Here is a 21,291-nt window from a genome sequence, read left to right on the forward strand (position 1 = left end):
GCATTTTATTTGAAAAAATTAAACAAAGACAATTTGATTTACTAAAATTTAGATTTACTAAAATAATTTGTCAAGAAATCTGAGCACTGGAGTTTCTGAAAAGTACTGAACTTTAAGGCTTAATATAATTTAAACGGATGAGTTACAAAAAAATCACCCCCCTAACAGTTGTCATGAAGGGCAAAATATAAACCAAAAACTATTTTTGTACCAGGCTGTAAACATTTTATTTTCTGCTGAAAAGTTTTGCATCTTAACATGGTGGTCTATGACAATTGACTTTCTTTTGGAGCCAGTCTCTAGCGGCCAGTTGGTGAATTGCAGTTTAAGTCACTTCCGTATTGGCTTTATGATAGATCCGAAGGTTGCCCCTCAGATTGGAACACACACCAGTGTGGTGGAGGATGGCATGGTTCAGCAGACTCCAGAGCAATATTTAAGGTCCCGAGATTGGGCGAGTGCCCTGAGAGAACTTGCAAACATTATAGACTAGAATAAAGGACGGACAAGGAAAAAGTCTAACACAACTTCCACCTGCAGTGATTTTTCAGAAATTAAAGCCTATGAAAGAGATCCACCATTCAATGGCTCGCAGTTTGCGTTTGTGACAAAAATATGTTATAATATTATGTGGTAAATATTATAAATATTGTTATATCTGCTTTTTGTGTAACGGTAGGCTACATTTTCAACGTAGCTATTTTTGTGGAACTCAATTTATTCATATGTGAATTATTTTTTTTTCTTAAACGCTTTGCGTTTATTAATGGATTCAATACATTTGATTGTAATCGTAATGTAAGACTATTTGTGAATATAAACGCAAAATCTCTAAGCGCCGCCTCCAACAGAGTTTAGACGGGGATTCGGGAGGTGCCCCTTTATTCCTGCTTTTACTGGACGATATATCTTACAACTGAAAATAAAACTACTGTGTCTGGTGAGTAAAACCGGTGAGAGGTAAAGAAAGAATAGACTAAAAAGTCAGGTAAAACATGCTAACGAATCAAATATAATTTTAAAAGCATCAAAATGTGATTTCAGCTATTTGTTTTACTATGATTTTAATCTTTGGCATGGTCAGTGGATATTAAAGGTAGCCCCTATAAGGTTAGGCTATATTTTCACAGAATTTTCTTTACATTATGATGATTTAATAATGTTAATAAAGCAAATCACATAAATGACTTTAGCTGGGTTTTCACAAGCATTGTCACATATAATGTTTTGGATTTGTTTGGACTTATTTGGTTGTTAACAAACGTAAGAAAGAGTGCGTGTAATTGGTTCAATCATAAATAATACAAGATCTGACAACATGTTATACTAAATAATTAGATTTGCAAAATGCGCATTATTTTTTCCTGAACAGTTTGTCTTGTTAATGTCAAAAAAATAATAATAATAAAGTGAGGACGGTTTTGATCTGAACAGGTTTAACAGGTTTTGGTGATATTTCCGTTTCCACAATAGGCAAATGTGACACACCTAGAGTCCCACCTACTTTGTGGCACCCCTGCATGGCAAGTGAATTGAGAAATTGTTTAGTATTCACAATTTAAATGTTTGTCTGCCATACAACTGTATTTTGAGTTAAATAGTATCCATGTGTGTGTGTGTGTGTGGGGGGGGATCACTATTGATTGGATAGGTCACTGTTGCAGTAAGTTTAGGGTCATGAAAAATAAAGTTGCAGGTGTCTGGCAAAGTTCTATCCAGAATTTGCCTGTATTTTACTGCAGTTAGTTTAACATTCACCCTAATTGTTTCAATTCCGTAATGTAAAACTCTTTTATATATGTTTTTTTTTCTTCTTTTAAGGGCCATGGGAAGGCATGTGTATGATGCCTTTAATAATTTATATGATGTTTTTATAGGCTATTAATTTACTAAATGTTTGATTGCTAGATTGTTGAAGAAAAAGTGAATACAATTTTATTAAATTATATCTATGAGGACAATAAAACCTTTAATAATGACCTACTAGGGGCACAAGATATTTTAAAACTACAGACATTGTAAATGTTCATATCACAAATGAATGATGTTAATATTTTAAAAAGTTATGTCAAAATCAAAGATTGATGTTTTCCCAGAAAGAGTGTGATACTTGTATGTTGTAATATAGTTAGCAGTTAAATATACATTTAAATATATATTTAAAATTATTCAAACTGATTTTACAATCTAAAGCATTATTGTATCACCAAAATGATCTCACAATGTTCCGTTTTTCCGTGGCATTCTCACGGATCTCCGCATTTTTCCGTGGCCCTGGCATAGATTTTCTTTTAAAATGCGGAGATCCGTGAGAATGCACAGGAAAATGAGCAAAAAATTTCGTGACTATTCCACAGAAATTCGTGAGATCGTATCACATATCATATCGCATCATTTACCATGTTATCACATTTGTCTTCAATATCTTGCAGCCCTGAATAATAGTATATTCTAGCCAATATACTATATATTTAATAATTTTCAGGTTATGTAATGCTATACTTGAAACAATGCAACACTGTAAAAAAACTATATATAAATACATTTGACTTGACAAGATCATAAGCATTTTATTTTGTAATTCTTTATTTACTTACTGTGATGAATGTGTCTGTATTATTTTAGATATGGCTTCTTCTGGGGATTTTTTATCAGACGAGCAGCTTACGTGTTCAATATGTTTGGACGTGTTCACTGACCCTGTAACCACTGCATGTGGACATAACTTTTGTATGGACTGCATCAGAAGACACAGGGATGCTAGTCTAGATTCAAAATGTCCACTGTGTGGGTTTAAACTGGATTTGAGAACAGATTTTAAAATAAATACAACAATGAAAGAAATTGCAGAGGGCATCAAAAGAAAACGGATCCAGGAGTCTGAAGTGACCTGTGATAGTTGCCCAAAGAAGAAGCGGATTGCTGTCAAGTCGTGTTTAGATTGTGAAACCTCTTTCTGTGAGAGTCACTTGGAGCCCCACAAAACTGCAAAAAATCTCATGAAGCACAAACTGATTAATCCTGTGGAGAATCTGGATGATTACATTTGCAGAAAACATCAAAAACCTCTGGAACTTTACTGTAAAGACGATCAAACACCTGTCTGTACCTTTTGTGTAGAAGGTGACCACAGGGCTCATAATACGATTCAAATTGAGAAGTACAGTTTGGTAATGCATATCTCTTCAGGTTTTCATATTGTTTTTATTATTTTTTAAGTCAGGAGACTAAAATCATTGAAACATGTCTTTACCTCTATACAGAACCTTGTGATGAATGAAAAGTCTGCTGTGCAGCAAAAAATCCAGGACAGAGGGCAGAAAATTAAAGAGATTAGACATTCAATAAGGTTTAACAAAGTAAGTGGTATTGTCTCTGACCCAAATTTGATAATGGTTTCTTTTTTATTGTTGAAGATATTTGCATGTGATGCTTTTAAGGTGGTAAAAACTTTCAACCATGTGTTAACCTTAACATCCACACTCTCAGAAAAAAGCTGTCACTGGGGCGGTACCTTTACAGATATGCATCTTTGAGGTATACCAATATGCATCTTTCAGGTACAAAAGTGTGTTTTTTTTTCTTTAAAGATACCACCCCAGTGACAGCTTTTGTACCTTATTGTACCTTTTTTCTAAGAGTGCACCAGGCTATTATTTTATTGTGCTGTGATGCTGTTTATGAACTTTTACTTTCACAACCTTTACCAGCAAGCCAAAGAGAAAGAGATTGAGGAGAACAGTAAGCTTTTCAAGGATGTTTTTGAGAAATGTAATGCAGAACTTAAGGAAGAAATGGAGGAAAAGCATACAGAAACAGAGAGACGAGCCAAAGAGCTCATCAATGAGCTGGAACAAGAGATCATGAAACTAAAGGAAAAACAAACTAAACTGGAGCAACTCTCACATCCTTTGGATTTCATACAGGTAGTGTCATTCTTATTGCTCCATATTATGCAGCGTATCAAAGTCAAACATTTACATGCCCTTAATGATCTGATTTACTTTACTTTAGATTATTAAACTTCAGCATGACTCCTTATGTAACAGCCGCTCAACTGACATCAGCATCAGTGTTCATGAACACGGGGCTATTTTGAGGAAAACCATATCACAGCTTCAGAACAGATTAGATGAGAAATTAAGAGAAACTGGTAAAAATATTCACTATAATTATATAGCATGCACCCATTAACCAGACAAAACAGATTTTTTTAATAAGTTTGTTAAATTCATGAAATAAAATGTTTTCATCTGCAATTCTGTTGTAGTTTCCAGAGAGCTGCGGAGTATACAACGTTATGCAGGTATTTTAAATGTTTGTTTAAAAGGTTCTTTGCATTGCTATTGTGAAAAACGTTTTGTTGCACTTTTAGTGCAAGTTTGGAAAGCCTACATAAGATACATTTAAATTGTTTTACTAACTTGAAGATAAGTTTAAATTTGGCTAAACATTATTTCACTCTATATAATTTTTCAGTGGATGTGACATTTGATCCAGACACAGCTTATCATGAACTCATGTTGTCTGATGACAGAAAAAAGGTTTGGAATGCGGGAATACACCAGAAGGTTCCTGAAAACCCAGAATGCTTTGATTATTGCTCATGTGTCTTAGGAAAGGAAGGTTTCTCCTCCCAGAATTTTTATTATGAGGTAGACGTCAGGGGGAAGACAGAATGGGATTTGGGTGTGGTAACAGAATCTGCAAACAGGAAAGGAGAGATCGGGCTCAACCCTGAAAATGGATATTGGACAGTATGGCTGAGAAAAACTGATGAATATGCAGCAAATGATGTCAACCCTGTCTCTCTTACATTGAAAGAGAAACCAGTGAAAGTAGGAGTGTTTGTGGATTTTGAAAGGGGTCTGATCTCCTTTTATGATGTTGAAGCCAAGTATCACATTTATTCTTTTACTGGGCAGACGTTTGCTGAAAAACTCTATCCATACTTCAGTCCTGGAGAATATGAGGAAGGAGAGAATTCACAGCCTATGATCATCACACCTGTTGAGTTTACTGAATAAAACAAGTGGGAACTATCCAAATTTATTTTATTTAATATGCTTTCTGATATAAGATATGTTAAGATAAGTTGTTTATTTTCGGTGGTAACTTAACAACAAGATATTTATTAATTGTAATACATAAATTTTTTTGTTATTTTACCAAAAAAGAATTTGCCAACATCAAAATACTATGTAAATGGCCCACAATATTTAAAAAGAAACAATAAAGAAAATTTGACAAGTTTGTTCAGTGGCACCTGAGAATATCTGACACAAAGTAAATCAAATTGACAACATAAGATTAATAGTATTGTCATGAACCTTCAATTTACACCTAAAAAAGTCAGTAGGCCTACTTTAGCACAGATTTAATCAATACACACAATGCCTGTTTCTCATGCTGTTTTGAATGTAGATTTAATACAATAAGTGCTGATACTATTCACTTCCTTTGTATGTTGTCTGCAAGACAAATAAAACCACTTTGCCTTACAATCCTGATGCAAAACAGATTTAACGTTGTGCTCTAAGGGACTTTTTTGCTTTCATAATCGCCTTTTTAAAAGTGCAGTAGCTATCTTTGTTATCTTTAACCATCTTGATGAGTTGCTCAACCAGTTCTGGGACCTGTTTGTGACGATTAATGTCAATCACATGGTACCTATTTTTACAAGCACATACCACTTTTTTGACTTTCGGTTTGGAGATAACATTGTCAACGTCTTTAAATTCTCTGCTATTTGTGAAGATAATCATCATGTGTTTAACAATCCCAGAACCGAGTCGTTTTTTAATGTTATGAAAAAGACCTTGCTGGTGCTTGCTGAATTGGGATATTGGTGCTACCCAAAGAATCACATTAGGGCCAGGGTGACATAACTTCACACATCTCTTAAGTGCATTTGCCCAACTCACTGGGGTTAGGCGAAAGAGATTCGGAGTGTCCACAACAGTGATATCATTAATCGTCTCTTCCATGATGCCAGTGTCCAATCCATATTTGGGAAATAATGGGAAGTAATTCCCACCAAGGATGAGGTTACCTACTGAACTTTTCCCAGAGCCGGGTTGCCCTAGCAGAAGGATCCTCAGATGTAATGCTAAAGGTCGGCCAATCGGACTCAAAGCGGCAGTGTTCTTATTTTTGGATGGATCATCTGCAAAATATATTAAAATTCATGAGGTTTTTTTAACAAAACTCTTTTAGCTTTTTTATATTTTTATTTTTTACTATACCTTTTCTGTACATCAACATGTATGATAGCCTTGAGCTGTCAAAAAGAAAAAAATCCTATTAATGCATTTGTCAGACTTTTATATCCAAAGGATATATTATGTCTGAGGTATATCCAAGGTTTGCATTATATCTATTTATGCGTTCCCTGGTGTTGCTAGTGCTACAGGAACATCAGGAAAGTATTTTAAGGAAATGCAAAACTTTATGAACCTTTGATCTACACATCACTATGAATATTACAGATAGATTCATAAACAGCACTCACCCTTGCAGTGAAGCTTCTGACTAGAGTAAGATTCAAATGAAGAACGCATATCACATAAATATGAATTATGCTGACCTTACTTGCAATCAATTCTATTATCATATATGATATTATTCATTATTAATGTTAAGCATTATTAATGTACCTCCCAAACAGCGCGGTCATCAAAACTGTACCATTTCTGATTTTCATAAGATTTGATGAGAGCCTCATAGTGTCCCCCACTGTATCCACCTTTGTGGTTGACAACAGCATAAAGATCATATTTATCATCCTGCAAAAGAAGTTTTCCTTTACAAATAAGATCACAAAATTTTAACAAAAATTTATATAAACTGATTTTAAGCTTCTTGTATTATTTAGGTGTACCCCAATGTCCAGGCTTAAAGGTACATCAAGTGCACATGTGTTCTTCACATATCTCATCTGCATGTAATCAAAGTCAAACCTCTTCACTTGAAGAGTGATAACAGTGGGATAGTCTTCTATTTCGCTCCACTGTAGGTGTACAAAAATACAGAAAATTAAACTTGCAGATTTTTCCACGGTTCATTAATCAACACTGTTAAATCTGTTAAGTAAAGTCACAAGTAAAGGAAGGAAGTTGAACACCTTCCTCTCTTTTTGACTGAATTACTCACAATCTCTGTTTCAGTTTTTTGGTCACACCTGTCACAATACATCCAGTCTTCCTGGTCTAAGCTTGAATGTTTAAAGAAGGTCTCCAGACATTTTTCCTTTGAGGTTATAAACAAAATAAACAAAGATAAGACCATGCATTCTGGGGAAAGCAATGCCTCATCAGAAACAACAATGGCAAATTTGTCACATGACCTATTTATTTTTGATTTGCATATCCGCTAATGGACATGATTTGTTTTCTTACCACTGTATGCTGCTCATTATTTTCACCCTTGATGGGCAGAAGTATTGAGATGAAGGAGTTGGTTTTCTTGTTGATTTGGTCACACACTATGCACTTTGTTATGTTGTTTATTTTACCTTCAAAGACCTGTAAAAAAAATTAAATCATGTTTAGCAATATTGTATATCACATATAGCAATAACACTACTTTTTTTTCAGGAGACATTTTATTTAAATGAATAGGCCTACCTTAGAGACAAGTGTACCAGCTGCTTTTAAAATTTTCCGATAATACTCCACTGCATCTTGTTGCTCACAAACTTGACGTTATATTGATGAGTAATAGAAAAAACAGTTATCAAAAGAACATATTAAAATAACTTTAGCCTACTGTTTGTTAAATTTTAACCATTAACCCGTTATCATACGTTTCTTTAACTTTTTTAATGTTTTGACCTGTAAATGTGTGTATTTATTTTAACCTACCATTTTGTATGCCAAGACTGGTAGTTACTCCTTCAGTTGTGGCTTCATTTTTGGAAAGTTGTTCAAACAGCTTCTTAAGTTGTAACAACAGATTTTCCCCACCACCACAATCTCCAGGGGCTTTTTCATAACTAAATTTATCAGGAACAATTTTGTAGAAAAAATTTTTGTAGCTTACTGTAAAAGTAGTGAGGCATAACAGTAGCATCAATAATATTAATAATAATAATAATAATAATAATACCTCTCCACTGCATCCCTGAATTCTTTTGTCATAAATAGACATTGCAATACTGCATTCAAGTAACAGGTGGCACCTTGATTTTTCAGGCCATTATATTGAACTTCATTCCTGAATAAATAGGTTAACAGTCGTGTCTCGTGAGAACAACTTAGCATTGACATGTAGATATAAAGTTTATTTTCATTCGTCATACATTTACTTGACATTTTCTTTTACGGGTCATTCTGCAGAAATGTCAATTTTTCTGTCCCTAGCCTTTACAAAAATATTACACTTGAAACACGCTTTAGGGTTACAATTTTTTATATTTTAAATTGAAACAATATGTTATTTGAACAATTAAACCACATTGAGCCATCATTGTAGCAATATTTGATTTTTATTAATTAATTAGAAATCCAAGCATCACAGAAGTGCTCGTCCCCACAGTCATGTACAGAGGGAAAATGCTTTATTTTGAGATTTCTTCCATATAAAATACAGTAATGTGGCCTTAACTATGATGTAAAATACATTAAAAGACAAAATGCTAAATAAATATTATAAAATATATAATGAAAGTAGTGGTCCCCTGGAGTTGTGTCACTGGTGTTACCGTTTAACAAAAAAGCTCTTATCTTCAAATCAAAATCACACTGATGACATCACTTGACTTTTATGAAGAGATGCCCATTTAAGTCCACTGTCTCTTTTTAGAAATCTTCTCATTTATCTCATGATTTCATATGAAGCTTTTAGTTTAAGTCACTGGTATGACCTCCCTTATTGTTTGGGAATTGCAAAAAAATAGAATCCAAATGGATTAAACTACTTAATTTAGTGAATATACAATGATTGAGAATGTGCGGTTTGATACTTTGCAGCAGAAATTTTGTAAAATGCAGTTTTCATGAAAATTTTCACTGGTGTTACTGTATCAGTAACACCAGTGACTGGCGATTTGTTGTGTTTTTTTTTCTTTCACATTAAATAAAATATTTCACATGTGACATGATGATACATTTTAATTCATTGAATTCTGCTACACTTAAGAATTAAGCTTTAAAGCTGAAAAAAAAAATATATTTCAAAAACACCTTTAATATTGCTAAAGAAGTAAGGTAACACCAGTGACAAAAATATGGTTTATGCAGTCTTTAAGTACATGCACAAAAAAAAAAAATCATTAATCACTAATTTTAAAGACATCTTGCCATACCAAAAGTGGACATTTCTGTAGAATGACCCTTACCTCATACAAGCCTTTTGGAAATATATATTCGTGCAACCCTAATGTAATTTCGAGAATTTCATATTGGCAATCTCGTCGAAACCAGTGAGGGACAAGGAATTTCAGGCATTAGAGTAACCACATCAAAATAGGCAACACACCATAAAATATGTGATCAGTAAGTAATGACAATGTTTTACATTACTTTAACTCATAAGTTAAGCAAATAATACGTTGAAATTACTTGTATAGTCAGTTTGATTAGCCCATATAGTTAAAAATTATAAATATATTTTCACGTTCAGCATCACTTAGTTGGTGAAAATATATTTAATTTATGTTTGCTTTTTTATTTTTTAACTATTGTGATGTTTTAAGGAAGTTAACCCACTTGTCACGAAATCGACTCATGTCGGTTGGGAATCCGGAGGTTCTTCCTGATGTTGATCTCCAAACGTGTCAATGGATCTGTTGTTGCATATTATAAATTACGTTTAATCATTTTTTGTTTAAATGCATTTAATTGAATTTTCTTTTCTGATCACGTTTACGTAGATATATCGAGAATCTTAGAAATCATGCTGAACTTAATTCAAAGTATTATACTCAGCAATCAGAACTTACTTGAGACGAAACTTGACTTCCAGAATACGGAAATACAGCTTAAAACGTTTACATTTCGTTAATATTAACACGCCCTGTTGAGAATGGCTTTCTTTCCAAGGCAAGAGGCAAATTAGAGTTTTACTTTCGATTTTAAGTTATATCATTTCATTTGCGAGGGAGGCTGACCAGTAAACTTATACAAAACCAGCATTAGCCTACGCCACAGTTTCATTACACACAGACATTTCACATTACAGTGAATTTTAATAAACTGTCATCCTTTGAGTTTTAAGAAAACATTACCATATGTTCAACTTAAAATAGCACAGCTATAACAATCAAAGACAGAATTCTTTAAATCAAAAACTGAGCCAGCTTCCTTAAAGCCAAACCTTAAGACTGTTACATTTATAAGATAATATACACAAGTGGTAAGAGTTCCATTTACAAAGTCAAGCTATAAATTTACAGACAGCAAAGGCAGAGGTGAAGAAATTTTCTGGTAAAAAGGTTACATTTCGACGAGTGTCATTCTTTTTAGATCAAAAATCATCGTAGCCCAAGCATGATTTAGAATCCTCCGGGAAGACGTAAGACGAGGAACAGAGTGGAGTGGTCCTCAATTTGGTGATCTGAAAACTTATCATTGTCTTCAAGCTGTTTATCTGTATATAGCAGTCTCAAAGACGATGGATCATCTCCTAGTGATAAGACAAATGACAGGTTATGACAGCGGCCTATAGAAAATAAACGAATACAGTAGAATGATATTGCGACATATTTAACGCGATTGTAATTTATTAATTATATATTTTTCAAGTTCAATCATACCTGCTTGACCTGGCAATTTTTCCGCAAGTTTCTTTTTGAATTCCAAAACAGTTGTTTTGTTGAATTCTTCCAGTGAAGTGGCAACATCGACTGTCTTTTTCTCCCCCTTTATTCCAACCACCGTGACCTGGTAAATCTTTCCCATTTTAAGAGAACTTCTAGCAAGTCTGTGGCCAACAATGTTATGAATAATGAATAACTTTCAGTTTCATTTTATGTGGCTGGTTTGGAGGTGTGCTGCCAATATAAAAAAACGATTTTGAAATGAAAACATTCCATCACTGGATAAGAAAAATATAATAGGTCTATTTTTCTTTCAAAAATAACCAGCGTTTTGTTTTATTGTCCATCCATATTTTTTCAATCTTTTTAAGATACAAATTCTGCAGCTGCTTGCTATTGCTCAAGTGGATGGGGAGTTTACCCTAAATACTTGACACTCAGCTTATACTTTTATACAGTTTTTAATATTACATACACATGTCCTGTATGTTCTGGTTGTGTTCTAATAAAGAGACTGAGAATTAACTATATATAATCATAATACAATTGCAAAAACAACAAATCTAATGGTAGCATGGTGCCCTACGACTTTTACACATACTCTCAATATGGTATAAACAGGATGTAAAACCTGAATCTGGTCATATTTAATTTTTACTTTATTACAAATGGCTATAAATAAAATACTATTCCCCAGAGTCATTTATCATAGTTATTTAATAAAACAAATATGGCTTTGTTACATAACATAACATGTAAACATATCCTGATGTCACGTGATAAACTGGAAAGAGAAAGATAAAAACAACGCTTTCAATTTAAGATTTCAATGTAATCCGTGGAGTCACTGCAACAATGACGGAACAGCAACAAGAAAAGCGCTACGATCCTAAAGACACAACACTCAAGTTTGTTTCGCGCCAGGATGACATAAGTATGCACATTTAATTAATCTCTTAGGCTGTTTTTTGTATAGTTTGAATGATTATTGTTTTTTTCGAAACTAAAATATTCTCTAACACAGAAATGCACGTAGGCTACTGCTTGATCATTAGATCAACGGATCACAATTAAATAATATATCATATCGTGATGTTGAGTTTATTGATATGATGATCCATATGTGTTGCAAACTGTGCGAATGTCCCACAGCAAACTATATAAAGTGAAAGTAAATAATCTAGACCACAACTATAACGATAGAGAGGAACGATGTCATTGGGGTCAGTACGGTTTAATACAGCTGATTAACGATGAAACATTGACAGCCAATCAAAATCCGTTCAGAAACTGCATGTGGACAACATACAAAGCCTTTAATCTAGCCTGCGCGCATGGTTTTTCGCGATTACACTGTTGTCTAGATTTTACTTTATCTAATAGTATTTATTATAAAGTTTGTGTTATCTTCAGTTCGTGTGAGGCTAGGCTAGTTAGTGGTGCTTACATTTATGCAATTCCTCAAACTCTGTACACTTTTTTTCGGCACGTAACTCGTCCCGCACGGACGGTTTGTTGTATACCTCCCATGGAAGAGAGCTCAAATCGACCGGATTAGAGGTGTGCTATGACTTTCATAATCGATAATGCAGGATTTCTGAAAGTGAAAGTAAAACCACCCCAAAAAAATCCCTTAGATTTAATATTGGGCCGATTTTTGACGGATCATATAGCTCCGCTTGAGAATTTTGAAGAAACATGCGGGTTACAACTTTTGAAGAGGGTGGTTGTCTCTGTAAGATCACATTGGGGTGTACACTGTACCCCTGGGGTGTAAGAGGCACTTCAAAAGTTCCCATTGACTTATAATGGGGCAGGGAACACGCCCATATAAGGTAATAAAAACGTTCCTGATGGGATATCTTTGCTTAACACTGTCATAGAGACAAGGGGGTGGGCTAATTTTACTCAGGCATCCACTCAATCTCTTTTAGAGCGTCCCAGAGCTATTTAGCCACGCCAGTAGCAACCATGTTGGGCACCCTAGCAACATATCCCATAGACTGACATTATAAAATACCCAGATGGATATCTTTGCAGCACAGTGTAATAGAAACATGGGGGTGGGCTCATTTTACTCAGGCATCCAACCAGTCTCTCAGGATCCATACAGAAGTATTAAGACACGCCCCTAGCAACCACTTTAAAGACCCTAGCAACATAAAATTTAAACAGTTATATCTTAAAATCTGAATGTCATGCCATGGTGACATGCCGGTTGGTTTATATTATTTATGCTGGAAAGCAGCCTATGAAGGATCATCATCGGCCACTCCCAAGCCACGCCCTGGCAACCAAACACAGTACTCCAACAACCAATCCCATAGACTGCCATTATAAAATACCCAGAAGCCTTTCTTTGCACCACAGTGTCATAGAGACATGGGGGTGGGATCAGTCTCTCAGGATCCTTACAAAGCTATTAAGCCACGCCCCTAGGAACCAAATATAAGCACTCTTGCAACAGAATAAACAAAGGCTTTTATCTCTGCATCAGAACATTGTAGAAACACGAGCTGGACTGTTTACTCGTGACTCGGAGCGTAATCACAAGTGGATGCCAATTTTCTCCCTAGCAACCAAATAGAGTACCCTAGCAACAAAATAAACTAAGGCTTATAACTCTGCATCAGAACTTCGTAGAGAGACAGGGATTGGACCGTTTTACATGTGGCTTGGAGTATAATCACTAGTGGATGACAAATTTCTCCCTAGCAACCAAATACAGTGCCCTAGCAACAGATTAAACAAAGCCTTATATCTCCGCATCAGAACATCATAGAGACAAGGGGGTTGGATCATTTGACTTGTAACTCAAAGTGTAATCACCAGTGGATGCCAAATTCTCCTTAGCAACCAAATACAGTACCCTAGCAACAGAATAAACAAAGCTTTATATCTCCTCATCAGAACATCATAGAGACACAGGGGTTGGATCGTTTGACTCATGACTCGGAGTGTAATCACGAGTGAATTCAAATTGTCTCTCTAGCAATTAAATACAGTACCCTAGAAAAGGAATAAACAAAGCCTTATATCTCTGCATCCAAACATGGAGGTTGGATTGTTTTACCTGTGGCTTGGAGAATAATCATATATTGTCCCCAGAAGTTTGCCACAGCAAGCACCACTTCACATTTTCTTCAGAAAATTTACTTTTCTAGTTATTTTTTTATCGTTTTAATTGTCTGGCTGTATTTTCAGCTCTGGATGATGACCCAGACATTCTTAGAGCTGAGATGTCATGTGGCCATGCAGTCACTCCAGATTCACTTACTGGATGGTGTCGTAGTCTACTTGACCAGGTAACACATTCACTACTGATTAAAAAGGCAAAATTTCTAATACGCGCATTAGAGTCTTCAGGTGAGCAAGTGTTACTTGTCACTTTCGTACATTTTCTTTAGGGGCAGTACAAGTTCATGTGCCCTGCGCTTAAAGATGGAACAACACAAAAGTGCAATGCAGAATGGCCGTACGTGGAGGTGCGGCGATTGGCTCTGTTGACACAAGAGGAACAAACCCATTTTGAAGAAACATTGGCTGCCCTGGCTGCAGCCGAATACTGTGAACACAAAACAGTGCGTATCTTGCATAACACACAGCCAATATCCAAAATGAATCATTTCTTGTATAGCCTAGTAGGCTATGTAGATTCATAGCAAATACATTTTCTTTATAAATCCCTTAAGCTTTAACTTCGTTTTCTATTTCTCTCCAGTGTCCTGGATGTCATTCATTCGTTGAGAGAGGCGATTTAACCAACCTTTGTGTCATGTGCACTATCTGCACAGCTGAAATGAATAAGACATTTCAGTTTTGCTGGCAGTGCATGAACAAGTGGAAAGGTCCGGGCCCGCGTTCTGACCGCTGTGACAATGCCAACTGTGTCAATCCTGACATAGAAAAGTTGTCAAAATGTCGTAATGTAACACTGCCTTCTGTTCAAAATGTGACTTGTCCCTCCATGCGAGCTTGTCCTACTTGTGGCAATCTGGTGGAGCACGACACGACTGGATGCAAGAATATCATATGTAATCGTTGCACAGTTGAATTCTGCTTTGTCTGCCTGAAAATCACTCGAGAGTGCTTGCAAACAAGCACACATTTTATGCCCTGTTCGGGTGGGGTTGCACCACGGCAGACCTCTATTCCATCCTGGAATAGAAGATAAATGTCTGTAATAACGAAAATGGGTAACACTTTACAAGGTTGAATTTGGTTACATTAGTTCATGCATTAGCTATCATGAACTATCAATAAGCAATACTGCTACATTTATTAATTAATCTTAATTCATGTTAATTTAATAAGATTAATCCAGGACTAGGCCTTAGTTATATTGGGACATTTAAGTAGTTTTTTACCTTACAAAATAGGCCTACGTAGGTGTGCATCTTGAAATAAAACAATGGCACTGATATACATTAAGACAGTGGTTCTCAAACTGGGGGCCCTGAAATGGTGCCATGTTATTAAAATACATTATTTATCATACATTTTGTGTAATTAAACCTCAGAAAAAATAAGGCTACTAACCAACAGCATTACATTATATAATTTAATGTTTTGGAATTTTATGTCAAAATTTTCCTTTGGGGCATGAAGGGATGCACTGTACACAAGGGGGGGGGGGCACACGCTGAAAAAGTTTGAGAACCACTGTGTTAAGACATGTCAGTACAAGATGTTTTTAAATTAAGCCAGCTTTAACTTAGTCTGGGACAGCTCTGTCCGGGAAACTGCCCCTTTAACTGTTAACATTAGTAAATGCACAAGGATCTAACATGAATAACGGTTTTGATATTATCTAACATTAACAATAATTAATAAAAGCTAAAAAAATAAATTGTTTATCGTTTGTTCATGTTTTTTAATCCATTTACTAATGTCTACTAATACAATCTTACTGCAAAGCATTAAAAAATGTCTTAATATTTTACAGGCTGCATTAAAATTGTGTGTTTCCTCTTCACTATACTACATAAACATTTTCATAAATCATGTAAACTCTGTCTAAATTTCTATATCCACTATATGTTTATTCTTTTATTGATTGTTTAATTAATTCTGTGTTAAATGAAATAAAATAAAGGAAGAAAGTAAAGTGTGAAGATATTTTCTCATGTGGGTTCTTAAAAATCATGTGACATCGATGTTGTTGAAAAGAAGTTGCTTAACTGCTTTTCAACCTGTCAGTAAAGTCAACATATTGTCAATTGCCATTATGAGATTCTTTTCAGTCCTTACATTTTAAACAGACACAAACGTTTAAACCGAACGTTCCTTAAATTCCAAATCATTTTTGCAAATGTGATCAGTCAACACAGATCAGATATCCCATACTTGTGGTTAAAATATTTTGCATTTTTAATACACCAGTGAACATTAAATCTTTTAGACATTAAATTGTATACACAAAGACATTAATGAGTATGTTATGTGATCTCTTTATTTAGCATAAGCTAATGGATGACATTCTAAACAAGAAAAATGTATACAATACAATTTAACAAAACAAATCTTGGACCCATTTTATAAGATTATACAAAAAAAATTATTGGGATTATTCAGAAGCAGAACTCTGACTGGACGTCATCTGTGTTGAGTTGCCAGCTTGCTCTTGAGACTTGAGCTTTTTATAATATTTCTGGAGAAGAAAGAAGGATCAAATTACAAGGATACAGTAACAATTCATGCATAGACCGCTCAACTAAAAAAGCTGACCATATCACATTTGGTTATATTTCAAAGACAAGTCAAAGGTATTTTTGTTGGTTATCTAATACAATGTAAAAAGTACATTTGCTTTTAAATAAGCACCTATAATTCCATTAAGCAAATCAAGTATTTTCTGCTAAATATTAACCACATGTATAGATTATCTTTTTAAATAGATACAAACACTCACTCGCACCTACAGCTTAAAGGGACAGTTAACTCAAATATGAAAATTCGGTCATAATTTCCTCAGGTTGTTCTAAACACGTATAAGCTTTTTATTCTGATGAACACTAAAGAAATACTGTGTGCTTACCATCATTTTTCAAAATGTCTTTTGTGTTCATCAGAATAAAAAAACCTTATTGCTTAGAACAACATGAGGGTGAGTAAATGATGACAGAATATTAATTTTGGGTGAACCATCCCTCCCTTTAACAAGTAAAGCATAACTTTAGTCAAATACGTAATGTAAAACTTGTAATGTGTACCTCCATGTTCTGGTAATGTCGTAGGCTACTGCAGTGAGTGTTCTTGGCGGTTTCTTCATTGCCATAGAACAGAGAGCAGAGTCTGCAGAAGAAACCCGTCTTTGGTATCACAAAGTCAACCCCTAAAATAGGCACAGGTATACAAAAAAGCACGAGTGAGATGATGATGTTCAGGGTGTGCATAGGCAAAAGTAAATTTAAGACTTTTATAAACTTTTCTAATACCACTTTATATGAAATTTAAGATGAAACCTGCAATGGAAATACACATAAGATCATATTTCAGTTTGATGTCAAAATAACAATGTGAAGATGTGAATCACTAAACGTATCAGCTGTGAAATATGAGTCATGTGTGCAGTGGCTTACGCTACACACAGAACTCTTAAGAGATCAGATGCAGTTTTACCATAGTAACACTGCGCTGTGTAAATACTTTTTGTTTACCAAAAACGGAGGATTATTTAAGACAACATCTGGATTCATTGGAGTTCAAGCAGGTTTGCATTAATGCATGTTTTAGCCTATTTTCCTTTAATTGTTGGATTGAAATAATAACTGTGAACTTAAAGGAATATTCCATTTTCTTAAAAGAAAAATCCAGATAATTTACTCACTACAATGTCATCCAAAATGTTGATGTCTTTCTTTGTTCAGTCGAGAAGAAATTATGTTTTTTGAGGAAAACATTGCAGGATTTTTCTCATTTTAATGGACTTTAATAGACACCAACAGTTTTTTTCAACAGAGTTTCAAAGGACTATAAACGATCCCAAACGAGGCATAAGGGTCTTATCTAGCAAAACGATTGTCATTTTTGACAAGAAAAATAACAAATATACACTTTTAAAGCACAACTTTTCGTCTAGGTCAAGTCCAGCGCGACCTAACGTAAATGCGTAGTGATGTAGGGAGGTCACGTGTTACATATATAAAACGCACATTTGCGGACCATTTTAAACAATAAACTGACACAAAGACATTAATTAGTATCAGTTGACATACAACAACATAGGAACGGTCCTCTTTCACCACATTTGTAAACACTGGGGCGGAGTTTCGCGTTCGTCCTCTGTGACCTCTTGATTTCATGACATATTGCGTCGGGTCACGCTAGCGCATGACGACCGGATCTTAACGAGAAGTTGTGCTTTAAAAGTGGATATTTGTTATTTTTATTGTCAAAAATGACAATCGTTTTGCTAGATAAGACCCTTATGCCTCGTTTGGGATCGTTTATAGTCCTTTGAAACTCCGTTGAAAAAACTGTTAAGTGTTGAGTTAAGTGTTAAGTGGTGGTGTACATTAAAGTCCATTAAAATGAGAAAAATCCTGCAATGTTTTCCTCAAAAACCATAATTTCTTCTCAACTGATCAAAGAAAGACATCAACATTTTGGATGACATGGTGGTGAGTAAATGATCTGGATTTTTCTTTTAAGAAAATGGAAGATTCCTTTAATGGTTAGTACAGTACCAGCAGGGCTAATACTTAAACTGTCAGGTGTCTTTATTAACAATTTAATGCTTTAAAAACTCTTACAAGGGTAACAAATAAAAAAACAGATTAAACCTTTCAGCAGCAAATACATTTTATACTTGATGTAAAAAATGTAAGGTAAATACAGAATGACAAAATCTCTAGTGGATCTCTTACCAATGGGGTTGTTTGGGATGTAAGGGGGCAAGGTGAAGTCTTCAATCACAGGAACATTAGAACAAACTTTCTTGGCCTCAGGTTCCTGGCTTGGCTCAGTCTCTCGCCTTTTTTTGGATTCCTCTGTCAATGGAATCACAGATAGCCATGAACAAAAGCAGCATGTTACTAAGAAATATCAATGGCTTGTTAAGACAACATGTTGGTTGCACAAGGTTACTCAGAATAAATGCAATTGTCTACATGTAAGGGCCAAAACATATTTTCTTGGGATGGGCGATATATCGGATCGAAACGAATTGCCTCCGATAATGAATGCAATATGGCCTAGGCTTGTCAGTGAACTATGGCTCTGTGTAGTAAATGCCGCTCCATCTGAAAGCAGGTGATGGTGATTTACTACTAATCAAGGAACTGGCTTTACTGATGAGATGCACATGATAATCCTATGTGATATATCGCCCATCCCTACCATTTCCACAACTTGTCCCTTTGGCATACCTTTGCTTGTTGTTTTCTTGTCAGTGTCTTGTCTTTCTGACTTTCTAGAGCTATCATCATCATCATCATCATCATCTTTGATCGTATTGCGCTCTTCTTCTGTCTCTAAAGAGACAAGCTCTGTGCTTGACGTATCTGGAACGCTCACAACTTCAGGCATCTGTGTTTCTGCCTTTTCAACATCAGTGGGGACTTCAGATGAGGGAGGAACTTCCTGTTCGGCCGAAGTTGTTTCTGCGTCACCCTCTGCATTTATCTCAGGCTCATCCGCCACATTGCCACTGTCTGTCGCCCCTCTTTTACCCCTTGTGGATCTTCTCACTACAAAACCAAAAAAACATATTGCTTATGTCACCTTTCTTTGCGAAACACAGATGTTCAATATAAAGCAAAGGGTGTAACGAGAAATGCCTTCTGCTTTATCTTTTTACTCACCTGGGGTTTTACGGGCTCTCTTTTTGGCCCTTGTAGGTCTCTTTTTTACTTCTTTTTCCCTGACCTCCTCACTCGGTGGTTGCTCTTCTTCCTCCTCCCCTACTTCATCCACAGTTACGAAATTCATCTTCCGAAGCTCTTCCAAGTCACAGGCCTCCTCTTCTTGCTGGTGGAGTGATTCCACTGGCTCCTCTGGTCTGGGTGATGCAGTGATGCTGGGGCTGACAGGCTTGACCTCACTCTGATTCACTTCCTCAACCTCTTCGTCATCACCCTTGGCCTCATCCAAAGTAACAAGGGTCTAAAAAGGACAAAAATGGGGCAGGTCGACACACAGATTAAATAAACAGCAAATTCAAGGCAAAATAAAAACAAACCATGGTATTAACTCATTCAACGCCAGTAATTTTTTAAAATAAAAAATTTAATTTTCAGGACTAATTGTCTTCTTTAGGCATCGTCTGTGTTTAGTGTGACCTCTCTTGGCACTAAACAGATCTTGAGCGTTTTTGAGCAGAATTAAGTAAAAAGACTAATTTCTTTAAAATTAGGATTTAATTTTATTTAGGTTTAAGAGATCCTGCAGTTTCCTGCTATTGCTCAAGTGGAAGAGGAGTTTACCCTAAAAACTTGACACTTCAGCTTAAACTTTTAAACTGTTTTAATACTAAATAAATATTTCCTGTTTTCTGGATGTATTCTATTAAAGAGACTAAGAAATAATTATATATGATCACTATAACATTGAAAAACAACAAATCTAATTGTGGCCTGGTGGCCTAACTGCGGGTTTACACCAAACGCGAAGCTTGCTCTAGATTACTTGCAGGATTTAACTTCGTGTTATTCGAATTTTTCACTCGAGTTGAATATTTTCAACTAGGGCGAAGACACGTTTGAGGCGAATAGCGCATGTTTTCACAGGAAATGCGCCGCCCATATCGCGTCATTCGCGTCGCCCCACGCGAGGACGCGTCTGATCGTATTTTTGTAAAACAAACAATATTTCAAATGAAAGAAAAGAACCTCCACTTTAAAAAGAACAAATGTTTCATCCTATCTTCATCAGTGTTGGGGAAAGTTACTTTTAAAAGTAATGCATTACAATATTAAGTTACTCCCCAAAAAAGTAACTAATTGTGTTACTTAGTTACTTTACATGGAAAGAAAATGCTTACGTTACTTTTCATTACTTTTTCTTGGCTGAGGCTTAATCTCTTTCAGGCCTTGCAGGTGTTTTTTATTACTTTATAACACAAAAGTGTCGAGCTCTGGCCTGCCATCTCTGTTTCTGACTCAAACTGTTCCCACACAGGCGTGTATGCATAATGTGACTATGTTTAGTTAAATTCAGTACATCATTTTTTTAAAATAAAATTAAACTAAAAAAGTAACTTGCATTACTTTTTTTTTAAGTAACTCAAATATTAATGTGTACATTTAAAAAGTAATGCGTTACTTTACTCGTTACTTCAGAAAAGTAATATTATTACGTAATGCACGTTACTTGTAATGCGTTACCCCCAACACTGATCTTCATTTGTTCTCTTATAAACTCTCAAATATGTGTAGGTTTCTTCAAAAATACCAAATGTTGATCAAAAAGCTGAGATAAATGCTTTTGTGAAGGACAAAAGATCAGATTCAGAACAAGAGATCAGATTCAGAACAAAGATCAAAACAGAGTATATACTGCTTTTAAAGCCATTTATGCTGGTGCATAAGAGCCAC

The 21,291-nt window shown here is 35.2% G+C and overlaps 5 protein-coding genes across 12 annotated transcripts in view; 2 read left to right on the forward strand and 3 right to left on the reverse strand.

Annotated features, from left to right (window-relative positions):
- The first annotated feature begins 81 nt into the window (after window positions 1–81).
- Window positions 82–5,048, forward strand: LOC135764791 (nuclear factor 7, brain-like). Its single transcript, XM_065275472.2, has 7 exons — window positions 82–940; window positions 2,626–3,170; window positions 3,264–3,359; window positions 3,711–3,926; window positions 4,015–4,153; window positions 4,271–4,306; window positions 4,480–5,048. Exons 2-7 carry the CDS (start codon window positions 2,628–2,630, stop codon window positions 5,025–5,027), a joined length of 1,578 nt encoding a protein of 525 aa, XP_065131544.1. The 5' UTR covers window positions 82–940; window positions 2,626–2,627; the 3' UTR covers window positions 5,028–5,048.
- On the reverse strand, window positions 5,038–10,059 carry LOC135750806 (ubiquitin carboxyl-terminal hydrolase 50-like). 3 transcript variants are annotated; one of them, XM_065269811.1, is made up of 12 exons: window positions 9,941–10,059; window positions 9,708–9,784; window positions 8,107–8,214; window positions 7,863–7,993; window positions 7,626–7,696; window positions 7,398–7,523; window positions 7,153–7,248; window positions 6,881–7,009; window positions 6,657–6,785; window positions 6,512–6,531; window positions 6,246–6,280; window positions 5,038–6,166 (listed from the first exon to the last, which is right to left on the reverse strand). In XM_065269811.1, exons 2-12 carry the CDS (start codon window positions 9,725–9,727, stop codon window positions 5,523–5,525), a joined length of 1,509 nt encoding a protein of 502 aa, XP_065125883.1. In that variant the 5' UTR covers window positions 9,728–9,784; window positions 9,941–10,059; the 3' UTR covers window positions 5,038–5,522. The 3 variants fall into 3 exon arrangements, with proteins under 3 accessions (XP_065125883.1, XP_065125884.1, XP_065125882.1); XM_065269812.1 differs by lacking the exon at window positions 9,708–9,784 and having other exon boundaries at window positions 9,941–10,031; XM_065269810.1 differs by having other exon boundaries at window positions 9,708–9,995.
- A 73-nt stretch (window positions 10,060–10,132) lies between these two features.
- LOC135750807 (uncharacterized) lies at window positions 10,133–10,952 on the reverse strand. Its single transcript, XM_065269813.1, has 2 exons — window positions 10,754–10,952; window positions 10,133–10,623 (listed from the first exon to the last, which is right to left on the reverse strand). Exons 1-2 carry the CDS (start codon window positions 10,896–10,898, stop codon window positions 10,493–10,495), a joined length of 276 nt encoding a protein of 91 aa, XP_065125885.1. The 5' UTR covers window positions 10,899–10,952; the 3' UTR covers window positions 10,133–10,492.
- Window positions 10,953–11,530: 578 nt separating this feature from the next.
- LOC135764780 (uncharacterized) lies at window positions 11,531–15,870 on the forward strand. Its single transcript, XM_065275464.2, has 4 exons — window positions 11,531–11,690; window positions 13,961–14,061; window positions 14,164–14,337; window positions 14,478–15,870. The coding sequence occupies exons 1-4, from the start codon at window positions 11,612–11,614 to the stop codon at window positions 14,928–14,930; spliced, it is 807 nt and encodes a 268-aa protein (XP_065131536.1). The 5' UTR covers window positions 11,531–11,611; the 3' UTR covers window positions 14,931–15,870.
- A 320-nt stretch (window positions 15,871–16,190) lies between these two features.
- The window catches only part of znf638 (zinc finger protein 638), a 40,487-nt gene continuing 35,386 nt past the window's right edge, over window positions 16,191–21,291 (reverse strand). For all 6 annotated transcript variants that reach the window (XM_065275459.1, XM_065275462.1, XM_065275461.1 and 3 more), the window contains 5 exons: window positions 19,561–19,861; window positions 19,126–19,446; window positions 18,625–18,747; window positions 16,969–17,090; window positions 16,191–16,406 (listed from right to left, as the gene is read on the reverse strand). In XM_065275459.1, the coding sequence (XP_065131531.1) occupies window positions 16,323–16,406; window positions 16,969–17,090; window positions 18,625–18,747; window positions 19,126–19,446; window positions 19,561–19,861 (951 nt within the window). In that variant the 3' untranslated portion in view covers window positions 16,191–16,322. The remainder of the gene's footprint in view (window positions 16,407–16,968; window positions 17,091–18,624; window positions 18,748–19,125; window positions 19,447–19,560; window positions 19,862–21,291) is intronic.

Source organism: Paramisgurnus dabryanus, chromosome 2 (assembly GCF_030506205.2).
Source record: "Paramisgurnus dabryanus chromosome 2, PD_genome_1.1, whole genome shotgun sequence".
Classification (NCBI taxonomy): domain Eukaryota; kingdom Metazoa; phylum Chordata; class Actinopteri; order Cypriniformes; family Cobitidae; genus Paramisgurnus; species Paramisgurnus dabryanus.